Genomic DNA, 24,039 nt, shown 5'->3' with positions numbered 1-24,039 from the left:
TGCCTCTGTCCTCTTTGCACACTCCCCTCAGATATTAGGTCCATCATAGTCCATGGTCCCGAAGGTCCATGTGGGTAACATGGTGCTGGTTCTCTCTATATCTGGGTACAATAATGCTTTGAAGGACAGATAAAATATGTATTAAATACCTTCCTGATATGCTTTTCCATGTAAGCTACTGCTTAGAACTGAAAATAATTCAGGGGGAAATGGTCCGCGTGACCACAAACAGGAATGGAGGTGATAATCATTGTGAGCCTTCGAATAAGAAAATAGGAGAAAGGCTTTTCCAGAAAGCAGAGATGCTGTATTTCTAGTTTGCTTCAGAAGGGGAAACATTTCAGGAAAATAAAATTAATGACGTGCTAACCAAAAGGATACATAAAATAGCTCCTTTGATTAAGCTAAATGAGAATTCATGAATTATTTGTACCAATTCAGCTACTGGGATGCCTCAGTGTGAAGTTTACTTTGCCTGAATGGCAGGGTGGACAGGACAGGAGAACAATGGTTCAAAATCAGCCATAATCTTGGTATCTTCTGAAGCATTATTAGAAAATGGTGATAATGCTAATTGTGGCAAAGCTTGCACCTCCTGGCTCCTGATAAAATTAGTTTTTAATTTCCTTAATTAGTTTTAACAAACAGAGCCAAGACCTGGGTAGAAGCAGAAAAGAAAAAAAAAGGAAGCGGTTTTAAAGAGGAAACTCTGAAGGAGGCGAGCTCTTCAGGGAGGTCTGTTGACGGAACAGACATGTTTAAGGACCAAAACAGTTGAGGTCTGTCTCTCATATGCGTTAGTAGGGGGATTGGGTAGGATAGTTCTAGCAGCTTTTGCTTACATGCCCTGTTCCTACTATTAAACCACACACCAACCATGCTGATGGAGACCCTTAGGCAGCAGAGGAACAAGTGTGAGCAGGTGAGTCACAGATTTCAAACATGGAATAATTATAGCAGAGGGTCTCCCGCTACGATGCAGGGTACCTGCTCAGCAAGGCAAGCATTAAGTTTTTTTTCTCTTTATAACCTCCCTAACCCAAGCTGAGCTAGGTATCTCATTCTGCGTCCCATGGCCTTACATTCACCCAGCCCAGCACGTGCTCTAGTGCCAGCGTGCAGGAGAGGACAAGAGCACACGCATGTACCTGTCTTTGAGCAAAGGGGGAATATTCAGCATCACTGCAGCCTTTCAGTGGCTCCAACTGCCTCTGCAACCATACCACACCACAGATATTTTTGTGCAGTTTTAAATACTGACATATAGACTGCATCAACAATCTGCAGGATCAACCTTCTAGTTGCAATTTTTTCCAGAATAAAGCTGCATCCAAGTTTCCAAGTATATGACCCACATATTCACAGGTAAAGAACTTTCATAACAAATAAACATGAAGGTTTTCTGGCACACATTTGCAAAAAAGTTTCAGAATGCCAGCCTTGACCTCTGTGTGGCCAGACACTGAGATTTTGCTTCAACCCAAGAATTTATTAAGACTTACATGAAAATATTCCATCTTAACATAGTACACATTGGTAGCATTTGAATACATATTTACAGATTTATTTGAACTTTTCTGAACTGCAATTCTACAACAAAGCAACATATCCATAAGTGTTTCATAAACTTTCAAACACTTACATATTTATACATATAGTTTTTGCATATATATATAAAAATATTTTTGAGACTCAAGGACTGAGCATAGTCAAAAGGACATTATTGCTACATTTCCATATTTACAAAAACAATGCATAAACCCATTCAAAACACCAAGCCATTGCAAAATAAGTTTCAAAAATCCCCAAATTATAAAAATATAAATTTTAAGAACAAAAAAACCCAAACCTTTCAGCTAAGTGTCTGTAAAGTACCGAGACATCTATAATTATAACAACTAGTTTGTCTACAGTTGCTCTGAAAGCCAACACATTACAAAAGAGCTTTTATAGCATTAAACTGAAAACACTCAACAAGAAGTATGCATAAGAGTGCCTCCAAACAACTGGCTAACTTTGGAAAGGTGCAACAGCCTAAGTAAGTTCAGTGCAAATGGCTAATTTTTGACTTAACTCTGAAAGACAGATTCCGGTAACAATAAACCAAATGCACAGTCATAGGAGGAGTGTGGTATTCAACATAACCCAAAATATACTACCAGTGTGTGTATTTACAATTACCTTGCATTTGGGCAGTTAGTTACACATTTAAATTGCATGTAAACTCAACCAAAATCCTGGTAAAGTATAACTTACAGAGTGCTTAAGTGCATTGTAAATAAATAGGTACTTAACTAGTACTCTGCCTCTGACCAATGCTTCTTTCAATGCCTTTACAAATTTCTAGGGGAGAGACAAAGGAAGAAAAGAACTAGCAGTTTCTGATGGGAAGAAAAGGGGTTAGAAGATACTTGAGCACAACCATGGACTCAACAGATACTGACCCCAAAGCCTCACATCTATCAAATAAGACTAAAGGGATTCTTTCTTTTATCCCATTTATAAATCCAGCGCTTCCCAGTTCGGCTCTTCTTTGTTATGATCTCTGGACTACTATAGAAAAATGAAACGACTTGGGGCTGGGGAAAATAGCCCTTTCCAGTTAACATTATCCAAGCCTGCCTGTGGGAAAGATTCACCTGGGTAGGGCAAGATAAAGAAAGGGCCCCCAGGAAAGAGTTTTTTGCCTCTGCTCTCGCTGAGATAAGATGACTCGTTAAACGGCCTCTCCTCCAGACACAGGGTTTACTGGAAGCAGCCCTCCTCCTCTATTTTGACCAACTTGGCAGGGCCCACCTATCTTTGGTGAACACTTTTGGACATAACTATTAGCAAAACAAGCACCAAAGCCCTTGGGCTCCCAAGGCAGAGGGGTGTGGCAGCAGTTCAGGTTCCCCGGTAGGATGAGACCCAGCGAAGGACCTCAGTCCCTGGTGGGGAACAGCCCAACGGGAAGTAGTGCATATACCCACGGAACCCTTGCAACCAGTCTGCAATGCTGACAGCATGGGCAGGAAATAAAGATGGAGAGCCATGCTCTTCTTCCCTCCTCTGGTTCAAACCTCAGAGCTCCCGGGAGGCTTTGCTGCTGTGCAGACCAACTTTGGAAGGGTCTCGGTCCCTTCAACTCTTCTTGCCGAGGTATATACAGCACTCTCGCTGGCCTCCAGCCTATGATACCTGCCTGGAAAAGCTTCTCAGGCTTGGCTGGACATGGAAAGGGGTTTGCAAAGCCATGAGCTTCATATTCATTTATTTCTTAAATGCAGCAAAACAAGATTAACTAGAAAATGACTGTATGCCTTCCAGGCACAGATCCACAGAAGGATCACGGCAGATTTGGTTTGATCTGCAGTCATCTCGTTCCACACCCTGGCTCAGGATTTCTTTTGTTGGTTGTTCTTTTTTTTTTTCTTCAGATCTGGCTCTCTACTGCAAATACACACAATATAGCAAAATATATACAGCTTCAGTTAACACTGCAATGATGCCTGTAACCGTGCTCAGCAGATTAAGTTTATGTGTAACAGTGTGTGGTAAAGGACAGTATTACAACAACATTTCAGCTACACAGTGGTAGTAGTGAGTAAAAGTAAGAAAAATTATTGAAATCGTCCCTCTCTCACCCCCTGCACAATACAAACAGCTAATATCTCTGGACTCCTCTTCTTCCAGGTGCCACTCAAACATCTTCGCGTACCAGGAGAGGCTGAGTAGATGAAGCACTGCTACCCACCGAGTTAATCCTCACCGAGTGATGTGGGGCACTTCCCTGACTGGAAGGTGGAGTTGAGAAGTTCGCATAAACCTGCAGAAGCCAAAGGCTGGTATCAGTAGTCTGCAGACCACTCCCTTTATGCATATTTGGAGAGCTCTCCTTTCCTAGCCTTTTCCCACTGGGTACTACACACCACCATGGAAGGGTTCCAGCTCAGGTGTTTTTCTGCAAATCTAAAGAGAGTTTCAAAAGGTCTTGGGCATAACTGCTCTTTTGAAGAGTCAAGAACCTCAATCTCAGTTAACAACACCACCACAGCTTCCAGCTGCACACCATATTTCAACTGAGCTTGAAAAAGCGCGGCTCAGGTTATTACTAAACTCCCCCAGAAACCTCACTAATATTTCCTTCACATTCTTGCTTTTGTTTTAGTAATGCCTGCACCTGCCAAAAATACACTACAGGATGCAATCGAACATGAGCAGCTTTCAGTTTCCTCTTTTTTCAAATTGTCAGGAAGTTGTGTACTCAATGCCCAGACAAGGCATCCAGAAGGTAAAAGGAAGCTTTATTTTTAAACCAGGTTTTAAACTCACTTTTTTATACCGCCATAACATACATTATTGCGAGAGAAAATATAAGTTTCTGACGTGCCTCCAATTTTTCTTTGAACTGTTTTGTCCAATTACCCTTTCAGAAACAGCTTTTACTAGGGAATGGTCAAAAGAACAGTGAAGAAGTTTGTCATGACATGACTCCAAGGTTATATAAATAGAGCTAGGGGAAGCAAGCAAGAAGAGGCAGAAGAGCACCACAAGCTCAACCCCTTCATCCAGAAAGCTTTTATAATAAAAGCTGAAAATACTTCACTTCTGAGATGTTTCCCAGATCAATAAAATTTTTCATAGTTTAAGATAAGATGAATTTATGCAGTACCACTGCATTTTCTAACATCAAAATTGTGCCAGGTCTGTTTTGAGTGAGAAACATCAACCATGCAAAGAGCCTTCTCCAGCTGGTACAGTTTGGGTATGGCCTTAGACAGCTACTGTCTAATGGCACAACTAAGGAGAAGTGAGTAGCCCAGACATCATTCCTACCACCCAAACTGACAGTGCAAAGCTACATAACACTGGAAAATTAACCACGCTCTTTGCTCCTCAGAGATCTAGTCTAACATCTTGCTTGAAACTGCTTTGACTCCAAAAAACTGATGGTCCATAACTTACCCGGGGGGCATTATCTGAAAGCTGCTGCTCTATCAGCTGTACAATTTGTTTAAATGTGGGTCTCTGTAAAGGATCAGCATCCCAGCAACTCTTCATTATGTCATACCTGCAAAGATACTGAAATTAAGTATGGCTCTTGAGCAAATCCTCAGAGCTCTTTTCTCGCCTCCATTATTATTTGAAAGAAAAGCGTGACCCAGCCCCACAGTTTACCTTCTTTAAATGACTTGTAAGTTTAGAAATAGTGATGCTAACACCTATGCTTGTGGCAACAAAGGACTCAGTACTAACGGGAGTCTCTGGACACAGTTTTCTTTGACAGCTTGCTAAGTGCCAATCCATTTTCAAAACAGTGAATTAGGGATGGCTCATAAAGACCACCAGTAGCCAGTCCTCTCGTGTCAGGAAGTACAGCACAAACGCAGATGCTGTTCAGTCTGGCAATACATCCCACTGACCGCTTTACCTGAATTAAAAATGTTTAATTGTGTTCTGTGATCTGTCAATAATTTATTGACATGGAGCAGATGCCATGACAAAGTGATCAGATGGTACAAGGCATGAGTGTATTTCACTGCTTGTAACAACACAGGCATGTATTCCGCTAGTTAGAGAACATGAATTATTTAAAATGTGAGAAGAACTTAAAAAGACAATGGGGCAGTGCGATGAGCCTTAATGCAGGAATGGAAGTTTCCCTTCCTTTTCATCATTACTGATTTTTGGTGATTAGAGATGCTGGTTGCTCGCTTACATTTCAGGTGGTGCACACTCAGGGCTGAACATCCTGTATCCCTCCTTGATCATTTTATAGAACTTGGAGTCCACGGGCATCCCTGGATATGGGCTGCTTCCTGTTGAGAGAGAACATGAGTGACATGATCTCTGCATCTGCAGTAAAACCAAGATGAAACAGAAATCTCCTGAAGTACAGATCTTGAAGAAGCTTACCTAAAGAAAAGAGCTCCCAAAGCAATATCCCATAAGACCAGACATCACTCTCAAAGGTGTAGACACAATTGAAAATACTTTCAGGTGCCATCCACTTCACAGGGAGGCGAGCCTTTCCAGGGAGAAAGGAATAAATTAAGACAATGGACGTAAGGCATACAAAATTTATAAGATAAGATTAACCTTTTCTACTTCTTGTGTGCTTTAAATATTCGTTAAATCAAGAAATAGAAGTATCCAAAAATGGGAATCTTAGTATTTTAGAGTCTCCAAGTGCTGCATGATTATTGATCCATTTTTCTCTCGCAGTTCCTTGCACTTTAATTTGTTGTATACTGTATGACTCCTTCTGTCTTGTTTATAAGGGACGGCAGGAAGTCAGAGCAAAATAATATAAATGACCATGTTCCCTAAGCAAACATACAAGTCTACTTCCATGGACTGGCTACAAGCACATGAGATTCACATAGTCAAGATGCTTCAAGGCTTTAATCAACAGTTAAGACATCTGCTTTAGGTCCTCAGTGTATCAGGAAAAAAAATTCACATGAAAGAAATAATATATTGACATTTTTCATCAGTTTGTGTGGGGACAGACATCCCTCAGGAATGCTAACTGGAGCAGCGGAAAGGGCACAGAAAGCCTTTGGATTTGCTTCCACCTTCCTCTCTCTGCTTTGCTCTTTTCTTGCCTGACTGTAGGAGCCAGTCAGGTTTCTGGCCTAAGCGCTTGTCCCGCTGTGGGAGAAACCAGACCTCTTCATTTTAAGTGGTCTTGCAGCAATGTGCCCAAAAATCTTTTTCAACCATACTATAGAGAAGACCCTTGATGTCTTGTAAGGAAAGGAGACCCAACAGAAAGGGATGTAAATGTAAAAGGGAAAACAAATGAGGTGTAGGAAAGGCAGCATTTGCCATGGGCTGGCTCACCATAGAGGCAACCAGAGTTGTTTATTTCCTGAACAACACAGACAGCAAGCACTCTTCCTGGCCAAGCCCCCAGCTGCTGTCAGCAGCACTGCCTCCCAGCAGTGTCCATGGCTAGCGATGCCCCAGCGCTCCTGATCAGGCCAGATGCAACTAGATGCCTCCTGCAGCCACTGCTTCCTCTCTCCCCAGGGAGCTGCAGCCTATCCTCCCCTGACCCTTTCAGGCTACGTAAAATCCCACTGTCAGAGAACTCAGGAAAAAAGGGTAGCTTAGGCATGTAGAACTTCATTACTTACTGCCCACTTCCCTCCTAAGCTGCTGGTCTGCACTTCCCACTCCCAGGAGCTTTGACTGATGAAGGAGCTCCTGACCTGACCCCGAGCCTGCAAGCAGCTTTCTTACACTAAATGCTGCTCAGCATATTGCCAGGGCAGCCATTCCTGAATTAGTTCTGCTCCTGTTGTTTCCTAACCTCAACTTCTAGGCACCCAGTGGCTGGTACCAACAGTGTTTTTGAAGGCAACCAATAAACCCTTCTCTCCTGCAGCCTAAAATAGGGATGTTGTAGGTACCAGAAACATCAGTAACTGCTGGGTGACAGCAAAGCAGCAGAGATATCTCAGGCACCTGAGGTGCCAGGGACTGACTGAGGCTAACCAAGCATGGCAAACCACTTCGGTAAGAGACACTCAGATGTGGGATTTTCTCTCTTTGTCAGCTTGCCCAAAGCCTGGATGGGCAGCCTTCAGTCTGTGTGTTGTCAAGTCCCTAACTAATGACCAGCCTCTGACCATGGAGCACTCAGCAGAGCTGGGGAGGAGGGATGCCTTGTTGAACATGGGTCTTCTCTCCTTTGAAAAATAGTGCAAGTGAAAACATGTACTCTGAACGCAGTGGATGGCTGCATGTGTCTGGTGCAGTCTTACAACATTAATCCAGGCAGTGCAAATCAGTTTGAGATGCGAATTAGTTATATTCTGTAGCACACTTCTCCAGCTTAACCACAGACAGACTCAATTTTCAATTGTAGTTGGGCTCCTTTTACTGCACTAGCACTGGAAAGGGGACTTCAAGTACTGCCAGGGTAATCTGCATCACTTCAAACTGCCTTTGTACACCTGCAGAGGTCTAGTACCTACCAGTGTAATTGGTACTCTTCTACATAGGAGGTTTTAAACTCTTCTCATCCAAATATAGTGTCTTGTTCTAACCCTGTTACTGGGTTTAAATTACAGTTGCAAGTTAAAGCTGTATGTTACACATACAAGGTCAAAATCAGTATATGGAATCAGGTAAAACCAAGGCCTTTTTGCCTCCCACTATGCCCTAATCAATAAATTCATACTTCAGAATCCAGTTTCTTTTGTCTGAGTGATGCTTTATAGCAAAGAACAGGATGCAAACCCCTGATTATTTAGATATTTTAAAAATAAACTATTTCAGTAATGGACAAATATAGCAATGCCCATAGAAAAAGTTTCAAAATAATTATATTTAGGATTGCAAAACTAAATTGCAAACTTGCAATTACTCACAGAGCTGTAACTTTTAGTGCATTCAGGTATAACAGAAAGACTGGGCATTATATTGGTGCAGCAAAAACATGTCCTCCAATACAACATACATTCAGACACTAGTATGTTCTTTCCAGTATAACAACACGCATATACTAAGGGTTCTGTCAGCACACACATCTGTGTCAGGAATTGCCCCTCCTAACATTCCTGACCAGCACAGATATATACCAGAATTCAGAAATCTAGATTTCTGCCTAAGAAAGATTTTTCTTTGCAAGTCAGGACAATGGGAACTCCCCTACCTTAAAACAGGTGGATAAAGTACCATATATACTTACATTTCCTTTGACCACATAATTTGAGTCATTCCTTATATCTCTTGCCAGGCCAAAGTCACAGATTTTTGTTATCCGACCATGAGTTAGAAGAATATTTCTTGCGGCCAGATCCCTATGAATGCACTAAACAACACATAGAAACAAACAAAGCTATTTTATAATATCCTTAACAGGCTGTTGCTTGGTTACATGTTTACTTAGCTATATAACTTATTGCATTATGCATTTTATGGCAAGCTGAAAGTCATAATGAAGCCATGTGTTAATAAGCTTACTCAGATGATTAAACATTCCGGTGTAGTATCTTTAACCATCATGACATTGATCCACATGGTTAAGGTTGTCTATGCGTCTATTTTAGAGAAGACTACTGGCAATCACTTTGGATTTTCTAGTGTTTCACATTTGCAGCTGAAGTTTAATGTACTTTTTCTCTGACTTTTTATCAAAAAATCACCAGCTTGTTTCCTAACACAGGACACATAAGGGGAAAATGTGGTTTGTTTCTGAAATAATTCCAACCTTTTATTAAGTAGCTATTGTGTTTGAGGGGAAAGTGCTGAAAAGATTAATATAGGAAAAATTATGGTAAAAACTTCACAGCGCACAAGTCATGAAACTGAATTCCATTTCAAAAATAATCCTCTGGAACACTTGAATTATTAAGTACCTAGGAGAGTTTTATAAGCAGGCCTAAGTATTTGAAAATACTGGAAATTTTCATATGCCAGCATCTATCAATGAATACTCAGGCATTTGGTGACCTAGCTAGTTTATACTCATTTTCGCTTGAGAAGTGTGCATGTGTTTGTAACTGCAGCCCCAGAAGCGTGCTTGAGTTTCCCAGCAGTCGTGTTTTCTCTGTACACAACTGTGAAGCCCACATGCATTTGTTAGAGAATGCAGGTAGTTCTCTAACAAAATGATCACTTTTTCCATCTGGAAAGGGGAGAATTAAGCTCCCACTTTACTGATGGTAAATAGTGCGCAGGCCACAGCTTTCTGAAAAACAGCTGAAGATGGTTCCATTTTTCTCTTCATTTTCGTCCTTTAAACAAAAAACTTTACAAGTTCCCTACAAAAAATTACTTAAAATATCAAGAATTATGCAAACCAAACTCAGAAAAAGATAACTGCATGTTGCATAAGCAACTTAATCTCAGTCCCTTTTGCATGCTTACAGGAGGAACTATTTTTTATGACAATTACTATCTCAGGGGACTCTCCTTCACCTCCCAATCCAACATATTCTTCACTTTGCGTATGAAAATTACTGCACCGAAGCAGTAAAGTGAAGTGAAGGAATGGCCAAGCATCCAGCATGTCTTTACCTTGTTTCTCCAGAATCAGTGCAGTTTGCACTGAATGAAGACTCTGTCCATCGGAGGAAGCCCTGTCTCCAATGCACCATGTGCTTCATAAGGGAATTATCCCCCCAGGGCAGGCTCCTGCCCCAACTCCTCCATGGCTGCGCTTTTATGCCTCTGAGCCTTGATACACACAAACAAGTTGCAGAAGAGCAGCTGGGTACTTCGCACTGCTGGTCTCTGTAGACCCACCTTCCCCGAGGGCATGAGACAACCTGAAGCCCACATCAGCCCACACTACTCTGCATTTACTAGCTGGAGCTAAGAGCATGTATGTACAAAACAACCGAAGAGGACAAAGCACAGTTAGCGCAGTGCAACTTAATTCTGTTATAAAGCTGTTAATTCTGCACTGCCAAAGCCATACTGCACATTACATCCCAATCTCACAGTGAGGTGGTGTTACATCCATTATTGCCTCTGCTACTCAATGCCATGGTGTCTGTACCAATGGAAAGACTATAAAGAAAACAGTCACTGGGAATGAGGCATAGTGAATCCTGGGGCTATTCTATAGGAACATATGAAGAAATAAAGAATATGTGTGGCAAGCACTGAAAGGAGGTTGTAGCGAGGCAGGGGTCAGACTCTTCTCCCTAGTAACAAGCGATAGGACGAGAGGAAATGGCCTCAAGCTGCGCCAGGGGAAGTTTAGGTTGGATATTAGGAAAAACTTCTTCACCGAAAGGGTTGTCAGGCATTGGAAGAGGCTGCCCAGGGAGGTAGTGGAGTCTCCATCCCTGAAGGTATTTAAAAGAAGGGTAGACGTGGTGCTTGAGGATATGGTTTAGTGGTGGACTCGGCAGTGATAGGTTAGTGGTTGGACTCAATGATCTTAAGGGTCTTTTCCAACCTTACCGATTCTATGATTCTATGATATGTCTTGAATAGTGGAGGATGCAGGAACCTGGTGAATACCATTAAAATCTGTAATACAATGTGTTTGCCTGCCATGACTGTTTTGAAGCTCTTCATAGGTGAAAAATAAACTAAAGGGTTTGGAAGGAGGAACAGTGGGGGAAAAAAAACATGTGCTAGAGCAAGTTTTAATATGGACTTCCTTTGGAGCAGAATTAGAGCCACATTTCCCGCTGCTAACACAGGATCCCAGGATTGCCTTATTTTCCTTAAATTGCTTAGGTTTGGCTTTGCGCTTTATCCAAGGTGCACTTGTACTATATCCTGTGTATTAGTTACAATGTTTACATGTTAAATGGCACTTGTTTAAAAAAAAAAAGTAAGAACAACCATCAGAAGATCAGAAGTAATTATGCTGTGCTTAAGACTTCTTCTTTATAAATCCCTTTCTGTTATGTAGTACCTCTCCTATGAAACCCAGAGAAATATCTATTACGCTCAGGGTAGCCAACAAAGATTCTTTGTTCGTTTCTAGGCTGATTTTATTTTTCCAGAAAATTAAAACCCAAAACATATCCTGTGCATTAAGCCATACTCCTAAAAAAGTAAAACACAATGTGATAGCTCCCGTTTAAGGCAGTATTCTGCATAAGAGAAGTGGCAAGTGCAGCACTGTTTAAAACTCATGCAGATAGCTTTGCAGCTGTCTTCATACTGTTCTTTAGTTTGTAAACTCTCCAGCAGTGTCACAGAGAATAAATCTTGAGACGGAATTGTTTTGGAAGGTGTCCACATGTTGGGTTTCCGGTTCTTTCCTGAATTCAATTTAATTCCCATTAATAACTCCTCAGGGTTCCTATGGGTTTCACTGCCTCCAGAGCCATCAGGAGTTCTCATGAAACTACCTGTGTGCTCCAGGAAACAAAGGAAGGTCTGAGGATCAAACCCGTAAGAGGCACCACCCAAGCCAGACAGGGTTCAACTGTGTCTGCCGTCTCCCAGCACATGAAATTGTTAATTGGGGTGTAGCAAACATCCTGTGCTGCAGTTCCTCTGCTCTGTCTCTTCTCTTGACATTCCTATGACTAGTTTGTGTTCAGGAGCAAGGCCACTGATTCTGCTAGCCTGAACTGTGGATATGCAATAGCACTGCTTACCACTGATTACCGTGCACCCTATATTCTATTTTATGGGATATAAAACATCACTTTTGGCCAATGAACACAGTACAGAACTCCAACATTAGCCAAAGCTTCAGGTACGAGAAGGAGCGTATCAGTTTGCAGTGCTTGTTGAAAAGATCACAGAAATATTCAGCATTTAAACATGTGGATCATATAAAATACTGAAAGTGATGCTAAAGGAAATACAAAACCTAGAAATTCTGCCCAGCCCTGTCAAATTCTTAACTCACATTTTTGGAGGCGAGGAAGCTCATGCCCTTTGCGACCTGGTAAGAAAAGCTTAGTAGGTCTTCGACATCTAGAGCAAGTTCATCATCTTCCAACATAGAAAGAGTAACATCCTGATCTGTGTAGGATCCTACACAACATAAACAACAGCTTTTGAGTGGAGCAAGTGTAATCATTTAGGAACAGAGTTGCCTTAATGCTAAACAAAACAGCGATCTAAGTAAGTACCAGACTACAGTCCTGTAAATAGCCCATCGTCAAAAAGCAAAAAAGAATTTTAACACTTCATTTAAGTGTGGAGAAATACAAGACACTGCAATTTAGCATACTGTTCTTTCTCAAGACTTCTCATATCAATTAATGAGTTTTAACTGTCACCAGCCATGAGAGAAAAATATGATAGAACTGAAAAAAAACAGGAGGCCCCTCTCTGCACTCCCACCAGCAAACAGAATTTCTTGTCACTGTACTCACCAGACTTCACTGGTCTTTTTTTATCAGCTTTTGGTGGGACAGCATATGACACTCCTGGTTTCATGTCCATGTACTCACTGGCAACATCACTGTGGAAGCAGCAGATCAAATGAAACAGTTTAGTGAAAAGGGCCTCAAAAGCCATCCAAACAAAAAGCCAAGGTTACGCCAACCTTCTGAATATAATGCTTTACAAATGATCAGTAGATTGGAAACTCATGGGTGTGTAAAAAATATGAGGAAAGGCCTGTACAGAAAGAGAGGTTTGTCAGTACAGCTAATGATATATCTCAAAGTTTGGAGTTTGGCTCAAGTGAGCAAACAAAACCTTTCATACATATTCTGTTTATACAGACTTCACTCTCTATAAATTAACATCCAGATGTTTCACAGGATCTGCTAGTGCTTCCTTCTTCTGCTTAGGCCAACTTCTACCAGAATATTTCAGCAACTCAAGTGGCAATTGAAATGCAAAAGACAAATGGTAAAAAATGTTAAAGCCAGAGATTTCCAAGTTCCAAAGGGGATTCGTATGTACTTTGAAGAATCAGCCGAGGCTTGGGACAGCCATCTGCTACATCTTTTAAGTTTAAATTTTCTTATTGCTACATGTAATTCAAATGTACAGATTTTCATACTCTATGGTTCATAAATATACAGTTGGGCACCTTTAGAAAGGATGGAGGTACTTCGGCATTTTTCACTTCATTGCCATTAGAACTCAGACACATAGCCCTTCCTTAGCCTGAAATATCTGTTTAGTTTATGAACAATAAATGCAGCCACAAAACTAACATGGAAAGGAGTAATGAGATCACCAATAGCTTTAGTCACCACCACAAACACATTTGATGCACTTAGCAGCTGCATCTTTACAGTAAATACTAATATGAGCCTTTGGTAAATACTCTGCCGTTAATACCTCAATTTAGACAATGTGCTCAAGCAGTGAGATTCCTGCACTGAAAAGAGGGCACATCTCCAATGGCGAATCACAGATTTGCGTCCATGACCTCAGTGGTCCTAAGCTCTCTGGGGCATCACCGGCTATCCATATATTGCCACAGCACAAACAGCTTCACCAGTACTACGTCTTGCTGGGACACAGGTCTCTTTACCACCTCCTAAGGGTCTGCCTGGTTCTTTTGTGTCTGTCAGCACAAAGTAATGGGCCCACTGGGACAATAAACAGGCTAAAAATAAAAATGGGCAGGCATTGTAACAGCCCATAGGTTTTGGTAAGTTATGTCGCCCTCACTTTGCAGTGGGAAGGAACGAGCAGGAAATCTGCTTGGAAACGTACTTGGAAAGAGCTCTGGGCTGGTATCTAAAACAGAGTGGTTAAAAATACACAGATGAAATAACAGAAAAAAGCCAAAGTACAAAAGCAATCTCAGAATCGTGACACGGCTCATGTCATCACAAAATCTAGCACGCTACTACCGGTGGCAGCTTGCCTCTAATACTGTTAAGGTGCTGGTTTGATTTTGTAAGAAGTCACTTCTGAAGGCAGGAACTTAGGAGAGCTCAGTGTATTAACACCCCAACACTGGGGGAATTGTCATTCAAGCTGCTAAATGAGCACTGCCAATGTTTAACAGTAACGATAAACACAAATATGTACGAAGATTGGAGCCAAGGAGTTGCATGAAGTAACTACAGGAAATTTGATAAAGAAGTAAAACAGAGAGTGTATACAATCAGTTGCGCTCTGCTAGAATAAACCGCCCACTGTACAAATCGCCTCTTTAATTAAATTGTTTCCTTGCACAGCAAAGAATCTTCAAAGCCTGCTGCAGGAAGGGTTTCTCCACATTTCTCATCCCTAATAAACTTTGACATCTCCTCCTTCCCAGTCTTCTAAAAACACAAGTACGTTTCAGCAGGTCATACTCACGCTGCAGGCTCTGCCTGATGCAAAAGATTCTCGTAAACTGCTGTTTCTGCATGTTCTTCATGTTTTGGACAAATAAATGAATCTCGCTTCCGTCTCAGAAAATTTAAAAGATCACCATAGCAGCAATATTCTGTAATGACCAGAGTGGGACCTGTAGATGTACATGAGGTTTAGAAAGCAGGTAAGTATTGTTTTCATAGCAGAAAACCTTATATAAAAATAGCATTTGGCCAAGCACGCAGGCTGGGCTCTTAAAAATCACACTGCCTAGCACTGTCTAGATTTGAAAACTTGTAGAAAAGTAACCCAGCATCTTCCCTTTCACAGAACAGCAGCTATTGTCCAGCTAAAGCTGTGTCACTCCCAATTGATTTCCACCACCACCTCAATAGCATTGCACTGTACAAAAATTAAACAAATAAGTCTTTTTCTTCATGTGATAATGTTTCTGGCCAGACACATCTGTTTGATTTTGCTCACTTCCTGAAGGAAGTTATTTGTTCCAAATGTTAGAGTAATTCAGGCTTCAGACATTAATCCTTTTGATTCACTTCTGTTTACAGTAGAGCTTCACACTCCTTCAGTAATGTTTTGGAAATGATGTAGAGTGTTATATTCTGCAGTATAATAGGAAAAATCATTCAAACAGAACAGCCTGCTGCGACAGAAAACTACATTGCACAAGGTCTTAGAATATTAAAATGAAATCGGAAAGGAGAATCAAGTCATCTCCAGCACGGATGTTTATAGATCAAATATATGTTTTCTGAGTGAATGACTCCAGCTATGGCCCTTGAATATGTAATTGCACTGCGTGTTATTTCATCTGTAAGGTTATTCTGTACCACCGTTTCCTAACCTCATTAGTTTATTTCCATTTTTCTGCAGTTAAAAATTGTAGCTTTCTTAATAGCAAAAGCAGTGTTTGTGGTGGGATTTTCTTTCAGATGCTGATCTACTTTGTCAACTGCTTAAACAAAATTGTTTCATCCTATTTTTAAATCATTAAATGTGAAATTGAGAAATGCTTTGCCTCTGTCTAAAACTATGAATTTTTACAAGCTCCTTTTCTTTGAAAAATGAAGCAAAAACTTAAAGAGCAAATATTTGTGTTAGAAGCAACACCATCTTTCATATTAAAATGCACATAAATTAAAAGTACAGGACTGTTATCACTCTGTATTGATGCTTCAGCTGTTTTGCATCTTTTACTATGTATGAAAACAAACTTATTAAGTTGATATTAAATGTGAACATTTGGGTTGTGCAGTGGTTTCTTTGGAAAATGCTTTTTCTCAACTTTCTGCTGCTTAGAATTCGTAATGTCAGTGGTGCCTTAACAGATGCACTTACAGTTTAAACAGAAGGCTGAAAGACTATACAAGACAGGCCTGCTGACTTCACCTTGGATACCAACAAGGAACCATTAATGGATCTTTTCTCATTCGTGAGAAACTGTGGCTGAGGAAAAAACTTATGCTGCACATTTTGCCATCTCTCAAGAAGAAAGCGCACAATGGCTCACATGAAAGAAAGTCACAGCAACCTTCTTTTTTAGCTGCGGCCACAGTGGTCTCATTACTGCTTTTACAATGAGCCTAAAAATCTAGATTCAGGAATTTGCAGGTGATAATCATGATGATCTGCAACCTGCCTAAGCAAAAAACGTATTTAAGATTTCTATACTTAGCACCACTGGATTCTTCTTCACAAGGTTCCTCCTTCTGGCAATAAAAAAGGAACAGAAATAATCAATAATCTGTTGATAATCCCACCTCCAACAGTGCAAGCTCCAAGCAGATTCACGATATTAATGTGGTTTCCAAGGTAACTCAGCACTTTAAGCTCTGACATCAAGGCTTCTCTTTCTGTCAAATGGGCACTTGCTGCAAGGCAAAGCACGATGTTCAGAACGTAACACACCAACCAGAAGGAAGTGAGAAAAAATTGTACTGTATATTACAGCAACTTACGTTTCAACATCTTTACTGCTACTGTCATAGCAGCATCAGATTTAAATAGACCATAAGCAGTAGCTTCAACAACTTTTCCAAACGCTCCAGCACCAAGGGTTTTACCTAATAAAGCAAAACAAAATACTCTGTAATGACTTGGAGCACTTCCTCCTGAAAGATGCAACATTTTATTTTATGATATCAAGGAAGCCATTGTAGATACACCTGCTTGCTTTTTGTCCCAAGGTAAGTATGAGCAATTACCACTATTTGCATTATTCCACAACACCTTTTTGACAAAACGCTTCTGTGTTTGACCAAAGTGCCATAGCAGACCTGAAGGTTTCACCTTGAAGATGAAGTTAAATAAACCTAAACTAACCAAAACTCAACCGGTTTCTAGGAAATTCCCATTTGTGATCATAAGGAAGTTGAGTTGGATCTATGTAAACATAGTTGTTTCCATTTATTTCTTCAACAACTTTCCACTGAACTTCGTATTTGGGTTTCTGGAAAAGAAAGAGAACAGCTGTCACTACCGAAGCCTCCACAGGCAGCTCACACACTTTCCTAACTCAGGCAGAGGGGCTTCTGATTTTACCTGCAAATTTATGTACACCAGGATCATGACTATAATGCACATCAGTCCTGCAGCAACTCCAAACGCAATTAGTAAAGGGGTGAAGAGAGTATGGGTACGAATTTGTTCTGGAAAGAAACAGAGAAAATTCTGCTTAAATACTGAACAAGAAAAGCTATATTAAAAAGATGCAGGTGAAAACCTTTCATTGGTGGTTCCCTGTGAAGCACAGTTTGGGATTTTGACTTTCCCAGGTGTGCTCCAGGCACATGAGAATGGCTTTCCCGAACGAGCTGTAGGAGACAGAGCTGGCACAGAAACCATCCAGTTAGTTGTCTCGGCAGTCTCAGCTTCATCAGTTCAGGAGGTATAACACCAAGATCAATTAGTGCAAGGGGTCTGCATGATCTCAGTCAAGCTAGGTTAAAGAAAGAAGCTTTCTTCTGAAGTCCTAGTTTCTTCACTTTTTCCCCCCCAAGTATGATCTCTACAGTACAGTCTCTATGGGTAGATGTTGTGCCGAGTAGCAAAGGAATGCCATTCCAGCAAAGCCCATCTACCCCAGATCTGGCTTATTTGTTTATATGTTATATCTGGGTGTAACAGAAAAAAAAGAAGCCGCAGAACATTTGATTTTGCAAAGATTTACAAACACATTTCGAGTCATCTATGTTCTAGTGTTCCCCCCCCCCAAACCCACAAATACCGCTACAAAACTCATAAGCCCTTTTGCAGTATGTTGTTGTTACTTCTTTTACAACAGCAGGGCCCTTAGGCCTCAGCCAAGTTCAGGACTGCATTTTCCTGAGACAACATAAAAACATTAAGAAACCACAGTTTTGCCTTGAAAAAAAAGGATGGCCTCAATAGTCAAAACAGAGAAAAACAAGAAAAGAAAAAGGGAGAGGGAGAAGGAAAGCCAGTGTAATGCTACAGGTGGTTTGCCCCTGCGCTGCACAGACAGAAGAAAACCAGCTAACTCCTGTGCTGCAGATCTGGAGCCATAAAAAGATGATACCACAATATTAACTGAAAAATTAAAGCAACGGGCATAACACGTAGCATTATACGTTAACATATTCTCAGCCACAGTACCATAAACTTTATTATGGCAAAGGTAACCCACTTAAAATCCTCTCAGGGAAAGAGCAGAACAGCACCCACGTTTTACAGTCTCATTCACTCCAGCCATTACCTTTAATAGCGAAGTTGAAGAAAGCAGAGCTCCTGTCCCCATTGCTGGAGGCCTCGCAGCACACGGTGCCAGTGCTCCTGAACATGCTGGCGTTAATGGTGCTTTCAACCAGGATTCGTTCAAATGATGGCACTGATGAATTTGTGTAACTGATTTTGACATCCATGGGGGATATTGTCGGTGAATCAAAACACCTAGGAAAAACAATACTGAGAGTTACCTGCCACGGATTGCTACCTGTAATGGATGTCAGGTCCTACTGTTGAGGCAGATAGTCACTGCCAGACCATCAGATAACTAAACAACACTGCTCCACGAAGGGGTTCACCTGAAGACCTTATCCTCAAAACTTAGCCTACTTAGGGTGTCTCAGTGTCTTCTATGTAGTGGGTGAAATGGATACATACACCAAGCCTGACCCAACTGGGTACCATGAGGTCTTTGTGTTTGCTTTTGGCTAGATATACCTACAGGTCTGTAAGTCCACTATGGGTTTTGTACCATTCAACCTGTATCTCCAGCTTCAGCTTTGAGCAGTTGTGGTCTACTACCTACTCTTGAAAACTTTCCCCAAACATCATTTTATTACAGCACAGAAAAAACCCTACACGATGTACATACAACACCATCAAGCTTATTTGCAGCCAGAAAATAACCAGTTCTGTTCTCTCCAGATGCTGCCCCTCCTTCATATGTCATATAATTACCACATGAGCACACAGTTAAAACAAAACAAAACTATTTTAAAAATATGGAAATAACAATTATTTTAAGCATAAAACAAATTACGCAGGTAGGAGACCCATGACGTGCTAGCATTAGACCTACAACCACAGTGGAAGTCAATCAAAACCTTAAAACATGCTTCACAGATGCTCACTTCACAGTGAAACTCTACAGTCTTTTTAGAAACATGGCAACTAGACATCAGGTTTTATACATAATAACTCTGGACCTGGTTACTTGTCATATGCTTCATGTTAATAGAAATCTAATTACTTTATGTCTTGAAAAATTACATCATTATACATTAAAAAAAACCACCAGCCATATTCACAAGTGATTCTGTGACTGTCATTCTGTGAAACTGCATACAGAGTGTGTCATTTGGGGCCAAACTCACACAAACCTTAGCAAGCTTGCAGAAGAGAGGAAGTTTGGCTTTTACCTTTCTGCAGCAGAACATGTTGGTTATTCCCCATCCAAGGGCAGAATGCAAAGGGGAATAATGAAACATACCACTGCCTTCCCCTCAAACCACTGCAAATAATGCAATGCTGAAAATGATTAAAACAGTGATGCAACGTTTAAACCTAACTGTTACCAAGTCATTTTATGTTCTTAATTTTTAATTACAAATTGGGTGCATTGCATCTAGAATAACCTTTGGAGACTCTGGTTTACTTAACTCACCTCTGCTCAGTTCCTGGGCAAAAATACCAGTATATGGTAGGGGCTGGGAATCCAGCTGCTACGCACTGGAGAATACCATTGTTAAGTATATCCAGAGTGAGAATCTCCGGTTTTGCTGCAATAAACAAAAACAGGAGTTACGTATCAGGGGAACACAGAATTTGCATTGCCATTTGCTCTTCACCCAGCAACTTGTGTGCATCATCTGTGGAATTACTCAGGGGAACAGAGCTTCACATGTTCAAGGGTGTCCAGGTCTGAATTGGTGTCCTGCAAGAACTGACCATCTGTGAAAATATCAGTTCTTACGCTGAATGCTTGGGCTGGATTTCAGAAGAATACCTTACCTCCACTGAGTATTTGGTTTGATGAGGGATCCTAAACCAGCAAAGCCCAGAGCTTAAACAACCCAAAGAAGTGTGTATTTGGAACAACACTGCAGTTCCCATTCCTGTACAGCATGACTTTACCCGCCTGTAAAACGGACAGTTTCTTCACAGTTATAAGCATACTAAATCTGTCAAACCACATCTCTTACATCTGCCCTTTGTATTAAATATTACCACCACAGCCAGAAAAGGAACTACAGTGCAAAGCAACCAGTGCAGACAAAGTCCCCACAGGGGACATACGTCCCTCTAAGATACCACTACTGAAATGCCCGACTGCCTGACTCTCTGAAACATTGCACGTAGAGGAAGCTAATATTTGGCTGAATGTATCAGCTTTCCAAACAATAATTCACGATCGCTTTGGCAACTTAGAAAGCAATCTGGCTAGCCGATGCCTCCTGCCACATCCTGCACCAGAGCTAGTCCTTCACTCAGTTCAGGGGCTGCTGTTTTGAGCATGGGAGGAAACCAGAGTGATCAGATGGACTTTAAAGTCATTAGTCCAATGTCATAGGCTTCAACCAAGCGCACAGCCAACACAGCAAGATGTTTCTCTTTGAGAAACTTGCATTACAGGTCATATTTCCCATAACTACCTTAGCTTCCTTGCAAAATCACCCCAAAAAAAGTTAATGGGGAAAAGAACAGACTGTATTCCAATGACACTGCTCACCTGACAGGTACAAGTTAAGAGTCCATTATCAGTTAATATAACTTTACAGAAACTAAGATGAACTTCTCTAGATTTCCTCCTAGAAAGTTGTGAAGCTGTACAGATTACAGTGGGAAAACACAGATTTTTTTCATATAAAATCCATGTACATAAAATCTGCACGGTGTTAGTTTTTAATGAATATTCTACTTGCTGATTAAATTAGAGGCAATAAAGCACACATATATTCTCTTATCACAGAGCATCTCCTCATGACTCATGTGACAAACTGAATGTTCTTTCATTTCTAAATCCGTGTGTTGTGTTTTATGCAAACACCAAGAACCAAACATTGTTGTAAAACGTTGAGATGGATTTTCAGCATTATTTGGTAAGGAACTTTCTGACAGCGCACAGCACCTCACCCAGCCTCAGTGCTCGTGGAATATGCATAATCCACATTTCTGAAACTCCTATCAAAATGATTGGATTGTGAAATTGTAATTAGCTAATTTACCGATGTGCAAGCAATTTGTTTAGGTATACGCTATGTTTTAGGCAACGTTACAACACAATATAACTCAAGAAATGAGAGAAGTGGGAGGTCAAGTATAAGAAGAAAATGAACATTAAGCCCTGGAAAAAATATTGTGCCAGATTTAGGCTGCACCTAACACACTGAGTGGGGGAAATGAAAATCCCTATGTTGATCAGGCTTTTTCTGCTGTAAAATACTAGTGCAATAAAAGCCTGTCTACATGGCCCTAAGTCCACATGGACTTTTCCTGCAGGAGCAGAGGGAAATGAGAGGCTGCACAGGGTTAACGCCTCCAGCAGCCCAGCAGTCAGGGGTCCAGCCTTGGTGCCATGGGAAACTGAGCTGCAGCAGCTTTGTGAGAACAGCTGACCTGAGCGCAGCTCTACCCGACTGCCCTGGTGAAGCACTTCGATGTGGCGATTCAGCCTCTCTCCACAAGCACAGAGCGCTCCCAAGCCTCCCTGGCTCAGAGAAATTAAGGGACGCATTCCACTCAGGGTGGTGAAGAGCCCCCCACAGCTCCATACCCAAGGGGACGGAGGCAGCTGCTACCACCATCACCCTGGGCTGTGTGTCTCAGCACCTGCACCCCTTTCTGGCAGCCAGAGCTTCTTCCTCATCCACCAGCATAGGTGCTCCAGGGGATGCTAGAGCAAAGGTGGACTGGCTTTGGCAAACAGATGCCAAGCTGCCATAGAGCATCTTCTTTTAAAGAGATTTTACTGTGCTAGATGTTATGACTTTCACTGCTTAATTATCCCTGGTATCAGACAGGCTCTTAATGACCAGACTTTGCTTACTATTTTGACTTTAACCCTTTAAATATTTAATGTTTCATTACACTGCTTGGCATATATGCGTATTGCCTTCCATAATCAGTCATTAGATGTCTTAAACTTCTAATTTCACTAAGTTTTTAAACTGCTTTTCAGCTTTTATTAATGTTGATTCTGAATGTAGTAAAAAGGATTTAGTCTATTTAATAGGAGGCCACTCCTGTTTTATCTCAATGCTCTTTATAATAACGTCGTGCATTTAATTGCTTTCTATTACTGATTTCCTTTTCTTCATTGTTAACAAAGTGAATGTCTAAAAAGTAATACTTAATAGGTATTGTCTGTCATTGCAGTCAAAGAGAGAGGGCTTTCCTCCTGGAGCCACATTTTCTGGATGACAATCAAAATATCACGGTGACTCCTCGTTTATTCACCACACATTCCAATGACAGGAAAACCACTAAGCTAATACCGTGACCAGTTTTCTCTTTGCAGCATGAGCCCCAACTACATAGGTAACATTTTGTTGACTATAATTAAACCCAGGTATTATTTTGCACTACAGTCAGATACTAGTTGGAATATTCCTCCACTAATTGCTAGATGTACTGTACCTTGCCACTCTGGAGACTTCTACAATTTCTTAATTGTAACTCAGTTCAGTATGCTGCTTGTCAAGTTGTAATTTTCTTTTTGGCTCCTAATTTCAGAGCTCCTTCCTTACTTACTTTATGTCACATTTACTATGACTGACTACATTTTTTTTTTTTTAAGCAATTTAGTATTGTTTCAGATTAGCATATGTAATTACTAAATGTGTTTAAATCCAAGACAAGTATTTCTGCACAGGGGTTTTCACATCTTTCAGCAAACGTTTCAGCAACAATTTTTGTTTATGCAAAGACATTCTCCTGATTATGAATCCTGTTTTACCTGTTTGATTACTTTCTGCTGATTACTTGCCCAAGCCAGACGAGTAAACATCATGAGCTACATCCCAGCAATTTATGCAAACATGCTCCCCCACCCCGACAACGCCAGGTCAGGAGATCATTATATCAGGATCTGACCCACCCACAGATGACTCACCTTTGGCAGTTACTCTGCTATGTCAAATAATATAGTATGTTGTTGTGCAGTTTGTGATTCATACCTAAATGATAAGCATTTTACAAGCCACTGAAAACCGGTTATTTTTTCTTAAAAACAACCCCCTAGAAGGATCAATCTATTTAATCTCTTCTTTCAAAATGAAAAAATATTTGCGGGAACTTAATCAAAGTGCCAAAAGAAACTCTTTTTGAGTCAGGTGTGTCAAATCCATCTACTTCAGCAATGTCTGTAGTCCACCGAGAGCTGCTGCGCATGGTAACCTGGGCTCTACTGAGATGGCTTAAATGTTTTCATTGCGTCCCAAGGCTGATCTTACTATTTACAAGACTAGCCGTTGAAGCAAGAGGGGAGAAGACTGCACGCTGCTGGTTGCACAGACAAGTCATTCAGAAGAACTAAGCTGTCCATGCTCCCTCCTGCCTTGGCCATATTGCTTCACCATGCTGTTCTTAGTCTGGTTTCCTAACCATTACCCACAGGGGTTTTCAGCTTTTATCAAGAGGCAGATTCCTCAGAAGTGGCAACATGGAGCTCTGCACCAAGAACTGACACCCAATGATGACAAAATTGTGGGCTGGGTTGGTTTTTTTTTCAGTTCTTGTGCCCAGACTGCTCCCAAGCAGCCTGCAGAGCCTGGGAGAGCTGGGAGGCCCAAGAACAGCCCCTTGCTCCGAGCACGTGTATGATGCTGCAAGTCAGAAAACATCATCATGTGAACTGACAGTTCCACAGGC

General features: G+C 41.1%; 1 protein-coding gene across 1 annotated transcript in view; it reads right to left on the bottom strand.

Moving 5' to 3' along the window:
* Window positions 1-1,468: 1,468 nt before the first annotated feature.
* Window positions 1,469-24,039, bottom strand: part of KIT (KIT proto-oncogene, receptor tyrosine kinase) — a 57,297-nt gene continuing 34,726 nt past the window's right edge. Inside the window, exons 8-21 of the mRNA XM_064449453.1 lie at window positions 19,835-19,949; window positions 18,422-18,615; window positions 17,248-17,354; window positions 17,029-17,155; window positions 16,665-16,769; window positions 16,467-16,577; window positions 14,692-14,842; window positions 12,795-12,883; window positions 12,323-12,450; window positions 8,684-8,806; window positions 5,899-6,010; window positions 5,702-5,801; window positions 4,948-5,053; window positions 1,469-3,808 (exon numbers count right to left, since the gene is read on the bottom strand). Of these exons, the coding sequence (XP_064305523.1) occupies window positions 3,683-3,808; window positions 4,948-5,053; window positions 5,702-5,801; window positions 5,899-6,010; window positions 8,684-8,806; window positions 12,323-12,450; window positions 12,795-12,883; window positions 14,692-14,842; window positions 16,467-16,577; window positions 16,665-16,769; window positions 17,029-17,155; window positions 17,248-17,354; window positions 18,422-18,615; window positions 19,835-19,949 (1,694 nt within the window). The 3' untranslated portion in view covers window positions 1,469-3,682. The remainder of the gene's footprint in view (window positions 3,809-4,947; window positions 5,054-5,701; window positions 5,802-5,898; window positions 6,011-8,683; window positions 8,807-12,322; window positions 12,451-12,794; window positions 12,884-14,691; window positions 14,843-16,466; window positions 16,578-16,664; window positions 16,770-17,028; window positions 17,156-17,247; window positions 17,355-18,421; window positions 18,616-19,834; window positions 19,950-24,039) is intronic.

This window comes from Phalacrocorax carbo, chromosome 4, assembly GCF_963921805.1.
Source record: "Phalacrocorax carbo chromosome 4, bPhaCar2.1, whole genome shotgun sequence".
Classification (NCBI taxonomy): domain Eukaryota; kingdom Metazoa; phylum Chordata; class Aves; order Suliformes; family Phalacrocoracidae; genus Phalacrocorax; species Phalacrocorax carbo.
Note: the sequence above shows the minus strand (reverse complement) of the source record. Positions and strands in the feature narration are given on the sequence as shown.